A 16,661-nucleotide genomic window follows, 5' to 3' on the forward strand; every position below is an offset into this window, starting at 1 on the left:
TATATATATATATATATATATATATATATATATATATATGTATATTGCACATAATTGGTCAATATTCACACAGTAAGCAATTCAAATAAGCAACATAATAGAACTAAATAGGTATGCTGAAAATTTATACATACAATAGAAAATTTAAATGACTTTGGCTAGCAACAAACAAAATTCCAAGAATATTATGTACAACTACTTTATAAATACTAGATCCACAGGATTCTGATTTTCTGATAGATATTCAGATATACGAATCAGATATTTGAATAGATTGATGAATAGATAGTTTTCCAAATGGAAAAAATAATAGCAATCGTGAGCTCTATCGGTACGACCCAAGATCTAATCTTTCAACCTCTTACGCTCTTGTGTCACTCTTTAAGTAGACAATGTATTTAATATCAATATATATTTCGTTAGTTTATAGTATCTGAAATGTGCTTGATAGTGCGTTTGTTTCTTCACTTTACATTTAACTAAATGTTCAGAATGGCGTACGTTATTTAATTAAATTTCATTTTCATTTAAAATGAGAGAGGTGGTGGAACGGGCTTTCTTTATACTACGCATTTGCTATTGCCTCATCACCTTCAACCGAAAAGTAAAGTAAATGATAAACAATAAACATTTACAAATATACAGTAAGAATTTTTCTAAATGCTACATTTCTAAGTATATAATAATATTTTATATAAATACACATATTTTTCTTCGAGCCATTGTTTACATTTTATATCAAGAAATGATATTTTAACAGAAAAAGATCACATGTTTTGGGTTTATTTTTAGCAGCTGGCTTAATACATAAAACCTATTTACATATCCGTCAGGCCATTATTAAATTTGTTATTTTGTGGAGTGGGGGAAATGATTCCACGTTAAAAATTTTATGTGTACATCTACAACTCTTCCAGCTTCCCTTGTATTCCACATTATCCGTTAGTCATTCTCCATTCCATTTTTCAATCGCTTTTCAATATTGCATTATCCGCATTCCGTTACACTGACCACATGACACTGTCTATTTTCTATCTATTTTTCCTTATCCACGATTTACCACACTCGATTATCCATACTGACTATACTGTCCATTATCATTCTCCATCCGTCATTCTCCAGTTGTATTGCTCGATACGCAGACGATAATTAAAAAAAAAAAAGGTTTTAAATTTATGTTTAGTGTGTGCATCTCTTGTTGGATAAATTTATAAATAAATATATATATATTTATTCATTAATTCATTATTGCACATTATTTAAGACTGTTAGCTGTTGATGGTACAATGTTGTCGGCAGTATTAGCATCAGGAGACTTTTTTATTTTATCGCAATAATCATTGAAAATATCACGAAATCGTAGCCAACACTTTTCAGGTATAGTTATAGAAGTGCGAAAATTATTCTTCACCTTGAAAAAATGATTAACGTTTAATATAGAGTTGGGTTGGTAGGAACAGTTGCTTCGAGCACTTCACAACTTTTTTACCTCACTTATTCGCATGTAAACACCTCGATTATTTTGTCCTATATCAAAGTAAAAGTTCTTGTTGTCCACTTTCATATGCCGCTCTTCGGGTAAATCACCTTTAAATCTGCAAATATTACAAAGAGGGTTTCACTTTCCATACTAATTTAAGATATATGCTATCATTATTGATAAATCATACGAATTGTTAGCAGATAGAAAATAAGTCTATCCCCGTTAGCACTCTAGAATGAGCACTCTTAAATGTGAAAATGTATGCATTTAGCTGAAGAAGGGTTGCCAGACCATATAAACTACAGTGGCTCACAGCTTATTTGACCCAACTTGAAATAAAAATTTCATCTGCTCATTACTTTTTACCCAATACAAATTTTTGAAGAATTCAAACGTAGAATTGTTATTTCAATATTAAATTAATGGAAAGCATAACTTTTTTATTGATATTTAAAAGCAAGTAAGAAAGCTGTAGTCGAGACTGCTCGACTAAGAGATCCCCTTCGACCCTTCAAGCAATAGATATTTCAATCAGATTTCGCTTCTTTCTGCTTACACAAGACACACGCACACACACATATACACACACACGCATACACACGCACACAAGCACCCACGCCTAAACACGCATGGGCTGCAGTGCACTATGGGGAATTTTACCGTTTTTCGGGTATTTAGTCATTTTTGCGAAGTATGAACATTTATAATTTTTTTATGTTAACATCTTAATAAAACTCCAAACTTTAAGGTACTGTACCCAAAATGTTGAATAACAGTTCACTGTTAAGCCTAACAGCTGTTAAAGTCAGCTGTTATCTTCGAAAAGCATGTGCCTTCAGCTTACAATTTGTGGTAGCTGATTTTCAAATCATCGTTATTCAATGACTAGGAATTATTTTTGAGAAATTTAAAAAGGATATGAATTTTTAGGGCTTCTACTATGCGTTGGCTTAAATAACATTTGATGTTTGAACTGATTTTATTCATTTATTGTAACCCACAATTTGTAAAAAAAACCCATTTTAAGTATTAGACTTGAGCTTTGGAATGTACACACATTTAACTATATGATCATGCTCTGAAAGTTTCATATAGATAATTCTACTACAAAAGAATTTATTCAACTAATAAATTCTTATAATATTGCCCACTGTTAGCTGCGTAGTCAGCAGGACGCGTGCTTATACGTACGTGTGGTTGTATGTGTATGTATGCGTGCATAGAAGTGCAGAATGATTAGAATATCAGCTTAGAGGGTTCAGGGTGTCTCCCAGTCGAGCAGCTTCGACTGGAGCCTTCTTGTTTTTTTTTTTTATACCCTGAACCCATTGAAAATGGGAAATCAGGGTAAAATGGTTTTGTTGAAATGTATGTAACAAGCAGAAGGAGGCATGGCAGATTACACAAAGTATATATATTCTTGATCAGGGCGACGAGCCGAGCCGTGTATGAAAACGTCGATTTCAGAAGATATAAGAGCTAGAGACTACAAATTTGTTTTTAAATGCCCGTATATACAACGCGGATATCTAGTAACCGATAACTCATCCTGTTATTTATTTTATCGATAATTTATCGTACATCTTTAAAGCTAGAGTCTCCATATGGAATATATATACTTATATGCATTGTATACAATTTCGTTTTTTGTTAAAATTTATATCCTATATCCACCCCCTCACCAGCATATTTGTAAAAGGCGTATTTCGCTCAGACAAGAGCTTTCAAATATATACAAATATATACTTTACCCTGCATCATTAGCTCCAAACTCTTCCAACAAATCAGTTAACGCGTCGCGAAACTCGATCATACCCTGAGCTGGCAATGCGATTTGAGATCTGGGTCCACCTCTTGTTATTGTTTGCGAAACCTAAAATATAAAAGTTTTTATTTTATTATTATTATTATTTATACATGTATCCAGTAACACTTTTAGAAAAAATCAAGTAAGAAAGCTCTAGTCGAGATTGCTCGACTACGAAATCCCCTGAACTCTTCGAGCAATAACTATTTCAATCATTTATCGCGTCTTTCTGCTTACACAAGAAACAAGCACACACACACGCATACACACATACACACACACACACACATACACGCGCACACGCACACGCGCACACGCACACACACACATGCATACACACGCAAACACATACACACAGAAGCACCCACGCATAAACACGCATGGGCTCCAGTGTGCGCTTACTATGAGAACTTAACTGTTTAATAACCTTTGTGGACATACTATCTTCATGAAACTTTCAGATTATGATTAAAACATGGATATACATATATTTGCCAAAGTCCCTAGTACTTGAAATACGCCTTTAACAAATGTGAGGGTGAGGGGGTGAATTAGAGGCGGGGGGTAAATTTTGACAAAAACCGAAATTGTATAAAAAATAAAAAAAATAAAAATATAAGTATACATATAAAATCTGGAGACTCTAGCTTTAAAGATGTAGGAGATATAAATTTATTACTGGTTTCCGATCATGTTTTGAATCGATAACAAAATAACGGGACAAGTTATCGATATTTAAAGCAAAACTCGATATGCGCGTGCTATACACGGACCTAGGAAAAAAATTAAGTCCCTAGCTCTTATATCTTCTGAGATCGACGCGTTCAAACATACTAACAGACGGACGGACGGACACGCGGACAGGGCTAAATCGACTCTGATCAAGAATATATATACTTTATGCGGTATGCCACGCCTCCTTCTGCCTGTTATATACATTTAACAAAACCAATTATACCCTGATTTCCCATTTCACTGGGTTCAGGGTGTAATAAAAATTACCTCAAAACGGCCCTATTGGAAGAATGGACAAAAATCTCCATCGAAGTCACCTGAAAATTGTTAAACTCGATGGAATCACGTTTAAAAGATATGATTAAACAAAAAGAAGGTAAAAAAAAAATCCGAATTTAAGAGTAGTTGGCCAATTAAGACATTGAAAGTGAAGCCTGCGAAATAGGCTGTGCCATGGAAAATCCAATTTTAGTTTTCTTTAGTTTTAAATGTTATTTGTTAGAACATAAAAATAATTAAGTGCGTTAATACATAATGAATGACTGATAAATAAGATTCCATTAACATTTTTTTTCATATCTTTACTGGTTTAGCGGGAATACCGTTACACGAAATAAAATGTGAGCCACTGTATGTTCATGAACAATACCAAAAACAAAATTATAATCAGAGTAGTTATCGATTTTTTAGATAAACTCGATATCCGCGCTGACATTTAAAAGAACATTTCAAGTCTCTAGCTCTTATATAATAACTCCCCATTCGTATTAAGGAAGTCATAGTGACACAAATCGATTCCAATGAAGTATTCGTTTTTCGTAAGCTGCATAAAAGGTAAAATTGCATACTTACTCTTAAAAATCTTCCTCGTGCATTTTCTTTCAAGTCCAAATAATATCTTCGATTGTCCTTGATCATCATCTCTGATTTCAATTTGCCATCCTCCGGTAAATTGTCAGTGTTTGGTGGCCCTGCGTTTCGATTAACTTGATTTGATTTTAAGCTCAAAGGCATGTCACTAAACAAAATGTTAATAGTCTCTAATAATATCCTACCTAGAGATGCATAATAATCACTAAAAGATGATAGATGATCACGAAACTCAGCTGCTGTCGACAGAGCTAAATATATTTGACTTCTTCTGCCGTCTGCTCCAATCTAAAAACAATAATAAAATGCATTAGTTATAATTGTACATAATACAATAATTGGGAGTGTTCTAGTCAAAGAGCTTCATAATTGTACATAATACAATAATTGGGAGTGTTCTAGTGTGTTCTGACTACGAAATACCCTGAACGCCCCATTCCATCATTCTGGTCTTTATACCTTTTATGTCCTTTCAGCAAAGATTAAAAATCCCCAAGAGATACTAAGAAAATAATACATACAATGGAGGACAAAAGTATTTTGGCAACACATTACAAAAACTTAAACCGTTTATTTCTGCATGCTGAGAGAGGTAAAGGTAACCAGTATATTTTTAAGAGAGAGCAAAGCTTAAAAGGTGTAAGTGACTAAAATATTGCATTGATAACATATTATTTCCATTGTAGATATTCATTCTTTGGCTGGACAAAGTATTCTGACATTCCTTTTCATATTCATTTTCGGTCATTCGCTTGCGTTACGAAGTACGTATTTTATTCTTAAGATCTTATTCGTGTCCTCCTTAATAATAGCCAATATTTTATCATAGCTTTCGATTACTTATGGGCAAACCACGTGATTAAGTGAAATCTTAAAAAAATCAATTGATCCCGAAGAATATTGCAGGTATTTCCGTGAAATACCTTACGAGCTTATAAAATTTACCTCTATGAGCAATTTACTACCAAATTAACTAAAAATAGAAAACTGATTCACTCAGCTCAGGCATAAATATACGAATATAGGAAGATCGTATTTATGCCTCCAACGCACTCAACAACTAACAGGTAGTGCAATGGGAAAAGATAAAGGTCACATGTACGCACTCTATAAATAGACAGATTAAAATTAACCCTTGCAATCTTAGCGACAGATTATGAAAGATACAAACTCAGCGAGAGGATAAGAATAGACGCACTAGATTTAAGGGTTGAAACTATGCATACGTCTGGGTATGTATACCCAAGCTCAGAAGAATAAAGATCAATATGAAACTAAACACCATCTTAGTCAATAGTATTCGTTCACACTAAAAAAAGTCCATATCGGGACGATCATTCAAAAAAACCTGTAGAAGACCGCATCATATTGATAAAATTGTAAGAAAATGTGCAGATTTTCCCTAAAAATCATGTCGATTAAACTAAAAAATAATCAAGAATTATCAATAAGTAGAAAACTATCACAAATCGGAGAAGGAAGACCAATTTTTCTACGTTATAGATTTTCGAATACCTTTAATATCACTAAAAAATAGACCAAAAAGGTAATTCTTGGGAAAAGTAATATGGATAGACGATAGTTCTTTTGAGTATCACGGATAAAAAAAAACGATTTATAGCAGGTTGCCAAAGAATATTCCCAAAGAAAAATGGTCTGTGTACCAGCGGGTGTCACATGGTAAACAATCGGAAGTGCTCTGGGATTTCGTTTGCGTCAATAGCCCCTCTTATCTGATATTCATTGATGGAAAAATGAAGAAGGTCAATTATTTACATGTCCTGAATAACCGCGCATCGAATTCTGGTTACCATCTTATTGCACAATCATTTATACTGCAGCAGGACAACTCTCCATATCATAAGGCTCATATTTTAACTGAATTTTCAAGGGATATTGAAGTCAATACCATCTCACAGCCCTGATTTCTACATTATAGATAATATTTGGGCTTATATAAAAGTAAAACGTAGCTTTAACTTTTCAAGAACGCCCAAGGAGACTGATTGCCGAGGTTCAAGGACTTTGGTAAGATATATCATTAGAAACATTACAGAAGGTCATTGATGGTTTATTCCTTATAAATATTTTTTTTTTACTAACACGATTGTTAAGTTTTTCTCTCAATTTATTTAATAAATATTAGTGTCAAAATAATTTAGTCCAGCCAAAGAATGAAAATATGATATGAAAACAATTATAGAAAAAGAATGAGTTAAGTTATCAATGCAATATTTTGGTTACTCAAAGTTTTTAATATTGGTCTCTCTTAAAAATAGTCTGGGCACCGATACCTCTCTCAGCATGCAGAAATAAGTGGTTTAAGGTTTTGTAATGTATTGTCAAAATAATTTTTTCCTCCATCTACGAATGAACGATATCTAAGCTAGACTGGAATCGCATCTTGCATTGCACATATATTCCATCTTAAACTGTTATTTGACATTTATATATATATTTGACATATATATATATATATATATATATTATATATATATATATATTTATATATATATTTATATATTTACCTCAGCCACCTTTATAAAGCGTCCCCGACGATTTTGTTTAACATCCAAGTAAAATCGTTTCGATTGGATTTGAAGCATTTTTGTCGCCAATTCTTGTTCGACAGCACTGCTAGCTGAAGAGCCAATAATAATTAGTAAATAAATTATAAATGAAAAAATCGATTGATAAATGTGTGCATTTAATGTCCTACCTTTTCCCGATTCAAAATCATTTCTACTTGAAGAGCGTTCCATATTACTCGCATTATATTCTGAAAAATGATATATACATATTTTTAGTATTTCCATAAATACGCGAATTAAGCTAACAATCGTGTTGGTGATTTTATTGTTATAATTTGCTGTACTTTTTGTGGGCTATTTTAATTTTAGTTGATTCCAGTTGTATCAATATATTTTTAAATAAAAAAATAATCATTTCAAAATAAAATTCAGAAATCTCAACGGAAAAGTGCAGCGTTTGAATGGTGTACAAGAACTAGTTAATTTCGGAGCAGAATGAAACTTACTTGATCCTGACATGCCATCGTCGCCGCTTCCAAGATCAGACATTGTGAAAAACGTTTGAGTGTAGCGTTGGTTATACAGCTTTGGTGATTTGAAATATGATTTCCGTTAACTGAATTACCAATTTCTGCCTTTCCACTGCCCCTCTTACAATATTTTTACATACAAGCAAGTTCCGCTTCGCACTCTACCAACTGAACAATACATAAACATTAAAACCCGAATGTGTGTATACATGTAGGTATATACATATTTGTAAGTCATTTTTTAGTACATTTGACTTTTTTGGAAACCCAATATATACAATTATATATGTATCCACCTGTATATGTGATGCCTGTATACACACTTTCATAAACAAGTCCATGTAAACTTTTCAATGAACTATTCTTGCAAAAACCTTGAACGCTCAGCATACATACATACATTTGCTCACATGCATATAAGCATGTACAAATATACACCATAAGTGTGTACTGGGATTCGTAAGTACCATTTTTCTCATCAAGTTTATATAATTTTTAAATCACATAATTGACACAATTTAAATATGCAACAATCCTGCGCTAAATTTAAATTGCATAAAGAATGTACACAAACATTACATGCGCTTACGCATGTATTCACACAAGCATTCGCACAACCTATAATATTCATATTTTGATAGTTTGCTTTTTGAATGCACTACGTCTCATAATTACAACTCAGACCAAATCACTAAAGAATGTAAATTATAATTACTTTTTTTTAATTAACGCACATATACACTCACACACAGTTTGACGGAGATGCTCTGTTCGAGATGACACGTAAGACGTTTCCATTCCGATATTGATAACAAATATTTTAATTCGATCTATATTTGTCATGATATAATCTGATTGAAAAAGATGTGCTAAATTAATCGAGTATTTTCAATATATCTCCTATTAGTGTCAAGTTATATTATTATTAGTTTAAAGTTATGGACAACATATGCAAATGAAGCTTTAAACTAATGCAATGTATCGCACCAATAATTGCACTTTAAAATACTCGATTATTTTCTGCGAAACTCACGACATACTGAGGAAATTGCAGTTTCATTACTACGATTTAGTATCAAATTATATTGCTTTAATCACTTTTGCATTTACTTGACAAAGTCAATATATATATATATATATATATATATATATATATATATATATATATATATATATATATATATATATATATATATATATATATATATATATATATTACAAGTAATATGGTATATAAACATACCACATTAGATTAATACAATAATTATAATATTAACTTTGTTCTGAAATCCATAGTAGAACTAACTGTTAAAAAAACACTGTAAAACCCAACTGGTTATGTTATAAATTCCTTGTCTAGTTTATACTAGTGTTTATACTAAAAAAAAAAAAAAAAAAAAAAAAAACCTACTGCTCGACAATCTGAATCTACTTTCATTCATATGCTAGCAGGAATTTATTTATTTTTTAATTTATTTATATTTTTATAAAAAAAATAAGCATTTCATAAGAATTGTATAACAGTGCGAATTCCGCTCAGTTGAGTATTATAATGAATATTTAAACGATTAAAGAAACAGCCATCAACAATGCGTGTATATGTACGAATATTTGCAATGGGAATAATGAATAATGTGAAAGACTTCGCTAACAGTGCAATACATATAGGTGATTTAGTATGTTATGGTATTTTTAAATGGAGAAACAAATTTGCAAAATAATGTTGAGTAAAGACTTCGTTCAAAGTGTAATCGCATTTTGTTAACAGTGAATGAAAATACTTAGATGTATATGATTCAGTATTCTGTGGTATTTTTATGCAGAGAAATAGCCAAAACGATATTTCACGCTCTATTAACATTCTGTTACCTTCCCAAATATTATTCCTAGTTCAGATTGAAATGATAATAAACGGTACAAGAGAATACACAGTTCATCCGTACGGTTGTTTGCCGCGGAAGCCTGTTTTATATATTTAACGTAGTGATTATACATATTTACGGCTTGTAGATATATATGCACGAAGATACATATGCATGTATTTTTGTAGATACATAGTATGTATTTATATTTGCGGCATTGCTGTTAGATCGGTCGTTCGGTGCGCGGCTGTTGCACATACAATAAGTCAAGTTTGGTAAATCATATTACAATTTGCAAACATCTATTTAAAGCTCTGTGTAAAATATACCAAAAGCAATCAAACCAAAGATGCGGGTGTGTGTGCATGTGTGTGATTTGAAAATATTCTGTTGTGTAATTATTTTTAATATCCACACACTTATTTCAATTATATCGAATAGGAAATACATGCAGACAACGGCTCTGGGTATGTGTGCGCTAAAAACTGTGTACACTGTGAATGCATATATGTATATCACAAATAAAGTGTATAAAAAATCGAGGCAAATTTAGAGTTTGAGATATACATATATGTATATATATATATATATATATATATATATATATATATATATATATATATATATATATATATATATATATATATATATATATATATATATAAATAAATTCGTAAATCTCGTATGTATATGCATATATAGATATATGATAGCATTTGTGCATGTGTGTGCATATTCACAAACGAATGAAGATGTATCTTCATGTATTTGTTGTGAATAAAACAGCAATGCAGTACATTTACACAAACCAATACAGCCGCACACTCACACACATACATAAGATGCATGCCTGCCTACTGTCTGGACGAGAAATACATAATATACAACACATGTATAAGTATTTAGGTATATAGTTATGTGTGTGCAGCAGTGTGTGTGTATGCTTGGGCATTGGTATTGGTATTTTTGGTATTGGTTTCTCTGCATTTTCCCAGCGAATGGCTGATAAAGCATCTGTCTGTGTTGTCGACAGTGTTGCCGAAACTTTTTCAGCAAAAGTAGCAAAACCGAAGGCTGAAAGTAGCTAAAAGTAGCCAACTTTCTTCTAAAATAGCTGAAAAAGTAGCAAAAAAGAAAACAGTGCTGTTTTATTTTTCATAAAAAGTCAACTTTATTAATTTAATTATTATAATATCTCATCTATGACCACCAACACGTCATTTTCACCATTGTCGCTTTTATAATTTGCCTTTTTAAGGTAGTTGGGTGGAACGCTATACTCATAGCATAAATAATAATTTCAAATTTTCGATAATTCTCGATAAAAGAGTTATCGGATGAGTTATCGAAAAAATATGATGCATGCCAAATTTCAGCTGCGATGATTCCTTCTGCCCGTTACATACTTTTTCACAAAACCATTATACCCTGATTTCCCATTTTCAATGGGTTCAGGGTATAAAAACTGATTAGAAATGAATTTTGCATAACATTTTAGAAAGCTTACCTATTATATATATATTTGAAAATAGCCAGATTTGTAGCTAATAGCTGCTTGAAAATTTGTGTAGCAATCAGACTTAAAAAGTAGCCAGATCTAGCTACAAAATAGCTGAATCGGCAACACTGGTTGTCGAAAGCCCAAAAATAATAATTAAAATACATAAATTTAAAAAAAAAATCGTTCAGGTAACAACCCGCTAGAAACTATATTTTTGTAATCTTTGTATTCTTTTGGTTTACACATGACTAAACATTATTGTCTAATAATTTTATTACCATCATTTTTGTAATTATTCGAAAATAACCGGCAAACATAATGTACGAACATTATTATTTGCAAAAGCAAAGTTGAAATGTATCGGTAATCGATATATTTGCATTTTATTTTGTCCTTTTCTCAAAAACTAAAATGACTGCGAGAGTTTATTAGCTGATGTCCGTCAATATTAATCCAAGAAAACCTCCCAACACAGGGTCGATATACATTCATATCGATATGCCCGTAGTGCGAATTATCTATCTCTCGGCTTATAAACAAATAGAAAGCTTTTAAGCCCTGAACCCATTAAAATGGGAAATCAGGGTATAGTGGTTTTGTGAAAAAGTATGTAACGGGCAGAAGGAGGCGTGGCAGACCCCACAAAGTATATATATTCTTGATCAGCGCGACGAGCTGAGTCGATATAGCTCTGTCCGTCCCTCCGTCCGTATGAGTGCGACGATCTCAGAAGTTATAAGAGCTAGAGAGCTGAAATTTGGCATGCATACTTGTGTGTACCATACGCAGTACGAGTTTGCTTTATATTTTCGATAAATCACCCGATAACTTTTTTATCGAGAATTGATTTTGTTTTTTCAGTCTAATTTGAACTCTTTTAGACCTGGAGTCTTCAAATTTGCGTTGTATATAAAGTTAATCTATACAAAGATTTTGTGATTTACAGATTTTGGATACCACGCCCCCTTCTCCCCCAATTTGTAAAAAACGCATTTCAAGTACTAGAGACTTGTGCTTTACAAACATATTCACCATATGATTACTCTGAAAGTTTCATTAAGATTGTATGTTTTCAAATGAAATTATTCAACAAATAAATTCTCATAATATTGCCCACACTGCAGCGCAGCCCAAGCGCAGTCGCTGCTTACTGTGCAGTTAGCAGAGCGCAGGCTTATGCATGCGTGTGGATGCATGTGTATGTATGTGTGCATAAAAGAAATGCAGAATGATTAGATATCAGCTTAGAGGGCTCAGGGTATTTCCTAGTCGAGCAGTCTCGACTGAAGCCTTCTTACTTGTTTTCGATTGGGTTATATTATTATGATTCCTTAAATTATAAAACGATTCATTTAAATTTAACTAATAATTTTTGCGAATCGAAAGGAGAGTATTGTATTTTCACTTGTATCTTTCACAGTTTTAGAGGATACATCCTCCCTCAGCTATTTACAAATTATAAGTTATATCCCTACTGACCGTACAAATTCGCAAAGCTCTAGTTGAAGACACATAGTCTGTGAGTTTTACGTACGCACACACAGGCATACATACACACACACGCATACAGACACACACACACACGCATACATACACAAACGCATACACACACACATACACATACACACACACATACACAAACACATACACACAGAAGCACCCACGCATAAACACGCATGGGCTGCAGTGTGCGCTTACTATGAGAACTTAATTGTTTAATAACTTTTTTTATGGACGTACGATCTTCATGAATAATCATGAATAATCAGATTATGATTATAACATGAATATGCATGTAATTGCCAAAGCACAAGTCTCTAGTATTTGAAATACGCTTTTTACAAAAGTGAGGGTGAGGGGGTGAATTTAAGGGTGGGGGGTAAATTTTAACAAAAACCGAAATTGTATAAATTGCATATAAGCATACAATAAAAATTTGGAGACTCTAGCAATAAAGGTGTAGAAGATATAATTTTATAACTGGTTTTCGATAAGGTTTTTTTATCGATAAAAAAAGATCGGGATGAGTTATCGAATTTGAATGATAAACTTGATATGCGCGCTGTAATTACGGACATTTAAAAAAAATTTGAAGTCTCTAGCTCTTATATCTTCTGAAATCGACGCGTTCATACATACGGACAGACGGACAGACAGACGGACAGGGCCAAATCAACTCAGCTCGTCACCCTGATCAAGAATATATATACTTTGTGGGGTCTGCCACGCCTCCTTCTCCCTGTTACATACATTTCAACAAAACCATTATACCCTGATTTCCCATTGAAAATGGGTTCAGGGTATAAAAAAGATGTTTGAATGCTATCGATTAATAACTTTATCGTCAATTGTATTCTATCTTTAGAGTAGGGCCCCAAATTCTCTCAAAATTCACAAGAGGCGTATTTGAAATAGTGGAGACTTTGTGCACATTGTGTTGTGCATGTGCATGGGTTGTTTCTTGTGTATGCAACACATAAGCGAAGAATTTTTGAAATATCAGAACCTCGAAGGATTCAGGGGATGACGCAGTCGAGCAGTCCTAGGGTTGTCCTGAAATTCCGGGACATGTCCTGCTTTTGGAGGTAATGTCCCGGAGTCCCGACCTGACACGAAATTTTTCCGGTTTTCTACGGCTTTGCTAAAAAATCGTCATTTGATTTAATGCGAATCAAATGGTGGTCGTTGACCGTCCCGGAAAGGTCTCCAGCCCAGATGGTAACTATAAGTAGTGTTGATTAGAGTTTTCTTACTTACATATTTTTATATTCATTCAAGAAAGTGAATTATTATACTTATTCACGAAATGAATTATTATACTCATTCACGAAAGTGAATGCAATGTCCGTCTTGCTGTCCGTTCGTCTGTCTGCCCATCTGTCCGTATGAAATTTGGAACACATACTCGAGTATTCTCCGATTTATTGAGTGTTAAAATTGGAAAATGAATTTTCAGAAATGTCAGAAATCATTTTAGTTGAAGAGCTAGAAAGCTGAAATTTGGAATGTAGATCCGTATCAACCACCCAAGATCATGAGCTATGGCGGATATATCTAAGCCCTTTGGGGGCGTGGCAAAAGGGATAAAACTGTATCTCCAAAAGTTTTACAGCTAGAACGCTGCACTTAAGCTAATGTTATGATTCTATAAAGTCTACTGACAAAATCGGACCTGAAGATATAGTGATTTTTTAAATTCTGCTATATTTTGGACACTGTTGATGCCAGAGACCAAATCAAATTTTGTATATATACTCAGGCTGACCACCCAAGACTAAAAAGCTTTGTGGGATATATGTCCGCCCAAAGGGCGCGTGGCAACCCGCAAAAGTTTATATCTCCTAAAGTATAATAGCTAGAAGCATCAAATGACCCAAAAATAATGTTTACGCATGTTTAGGGGCGTGCATATCGAAAAATACCCTGCAATTTTCACATTCTTTTAGCGTAAGCACTCAAATTTTGCAGTTAGGGTACCGTTATCTCGTTCTAAGAATTGACCAAAAATGACGTGTCTACGCCCAGAAGGGGCGTCGCAAATCGGGAAAAACTGAATTTTCCACAGTATTAGAGCGAAACTTAACTACTAAATTGCTGATGGGATGTGAATGAGTATTCCGCAGTCGGTAACGCCCGACTGCAACGTTCTTACTTGTCGTATTGTTTATCTATATATATAAAAGAAAGTTGTGTAAAAGTGAAGACTGCTTATAACTTGATTTGGGCTGAACCAATTTTCATGGTTTTTGATTTGTTGGATTTGTCTCCGCAACGAGTTTAGTATAGGGTCTTAAAAATACTGAAAAAATTTGCCGAATACTTGAAAAACGCGGTTTTTTCCCCAAATGTTCAAATTTTTTTTATACCCAGTAGGCTTGGTAACAGTGACAGTTTTGACAATAGTGTAGAAGTAAATAAACAAATGTAGTCAGTCAGTCTACGGTCTCCTGACCTCGAGCAGACCTGACTATTCAAAAAAAAAAAAAAAAAAAAAAAAAAAAAAAATTTTCAAATCAAAAGGAAAAATATTTCAAATCAAAAATCTGCAAAAAATCAAAAGATTAAAACCTGACTGTTCAAAAAATAAATAAAAAATTAAAAATTCGAAATTAAAAAAAAAAAAAGGTAATTATTAAAAAGTGTATTTTTGGCTTTTTATATTTTCGGACTTTTAAACTTTATAAATATTTCAAATCAAAAATCTGCAAAAATTAAAAAAAAAATCAAAAGATTAAAACCTAACAATCAAAAATAAATAAAAAATTCAAAATTCAAAATTCGAAATTAAAAAAAAACAAGTAAGAAAGCTCTAGTCGAGACTACTCGACTACGAGATCCCCTGAACCCTTGGAGTAATAGCTATTTCAATAATTTTTCGCGACTTTCAGCTTACACAGGAAACACGCACACACACACACACACACACACACACACACACACACACACACACACACACACACACACACACACACGCACGCACGCACACACGGGCATACATACACACACATACATACACACACATACACACACACACACACATACACAAACAATTACATACATATACACATACAAGCATATACACGCATGGGCGGCAGTGAGCGCTTACTATGAGAACTTAATTGCTTAATAACTTTTTTGTGGACGTACGATCTTCATGAAACTTTTAGATTATGATTATAACATGAATACGCATGTAATTGCTAAAGCACATGTCTCTAGTATTTGAAATACGCTTTTTACAAAAGTGAGGGTGAGGGGGTGAATTTAAGGGTGGGGGGTTAATTTTAACAAAAACCGAAATTGTATAAATTGCATATAAGCATACATTAAAAATTTGGGGACTCTAGCAATAAAGGTGTAGAAGATATAATTTTATAACTGGGTTTCTATAAGGTTTTTTATCGATAAAAAAAGATCGGGATGAGTTATCGATTTTTAATGATAAACTTGATATGCGCGCTGTAATTACGGACATTTTAAAAAAAATTTGAAGTCTTTAGCTCTTATATCTTCTGAAATCGACGCGTTCATACATACGGACAGACGGACAGACGGACAGACGGACGGACGGACAGACGGACAGACGGACAGACAGACGGACAGGGCCAAATCAACTCAGCTCGTCGCCCTGATCAAGAATATATATACTTTGTGGGGTCTGCCACGCCTCCTTCTGCCTGTTACATACATTTCAACAAAACCATTATACCCTGATTTCCCATTGAAAATGGGTTCAGGGTATAAAAAAGTTAATTATTAAAAATTGTATTTTTGGACTTTTACAAAAGCTAAATATCTCGAAAGTTCAGGTATTTGTTTGTCTCAAACATAAATTTGTGTAA

At 33.1% G+C, this 16,661-nt stretch overlaps 2 protein-coding genes across 21 annotated transcripts in view; one reads left to right on the forward strand and one right to left on the reverse strand.

The window, feature by feature from the left end:
* Positions 1-9,284, reverse strand: Pur-alpha (Purine-rich binding protein-alpha). Of its 14 annotated transcripts, none has more exons than XM_089472750.1 (10): positions 9,200-9,218; positions 8,703-8,807; positions 7,933-8,124; positions 7,615-7,674; positions 7,424-7,536; positions 5,081-5,183; positions 4,878-5,011; positions 3,235-3,356; positions 1,490-1,595; positions 1-1,411 (listed from the first exon to the last, which is right to left on the reverse strand). In XM_089472750.1, the coding sequence occupies exons 3-10, from the start codon at positions 7,973-7,975 to the stop codon at positions 1,256-1,258; spliced, it is 837 nt and encodes a 278-aa protein (XP_089328876.1). In that variant the 5' UTR covers positions 7,976-8,124; positions 8,703-8,807; positions 9,200-9,218; the 3' UTR covers positions 1-1,255. The 14 variants fall into 14 exon arrangements, with proteins under 14 accessions (XP_089328876.1, XP_089328875.1, XP_089328878.1 ...); XM_089472749.1 differs by having other exon boundaries at positions 8,672-8,807; XM_089472752.1 differs by having other exon boundaries at positions 8,691-8,807; positions 9,200-9,215.
* Tdg (Thymine DNA glycosylase) overlaps positions 8,275-16,661 on the forward strand; it is a 25,840-nt gene continuing 17,453 nt past the window's right edge. Inside the window, exon 1 of one of the 7 annotated variants that reach the window (XM_089472736.1) lies at positions 8,275-8,415. The gene's annotated coding sequence lies outside the window, so the exon portion shown is untranslated. Of the gene's footprint in view, positions 8,416-9,726; positions 10,286-16,162; positions 16,629-16,661 lie in introns of those variants that run through there. The other 6 variants (XM_089472734.1, XM_089472731.1, XM_089472733.1 and 3 more) reach the window with 6 other exon arrangements.

The sequence above is a fragment of the Drosophila arizonae genome, chromosome 6 (genome assembly GCF_054131065.1).
Source record: "Drosophila arizonae isolate 15081-1271.41 chromosome 6, UAZ_ARI_1.0, whole genome shotgun sequence".
NCBI classification, from domain to species: domain Eukaryota; kingdom Metazoa; phylum Arthropoda; class Insecta; order Diptera; family Drosophilidae; genus Drosophila; species Drosophila arizonae.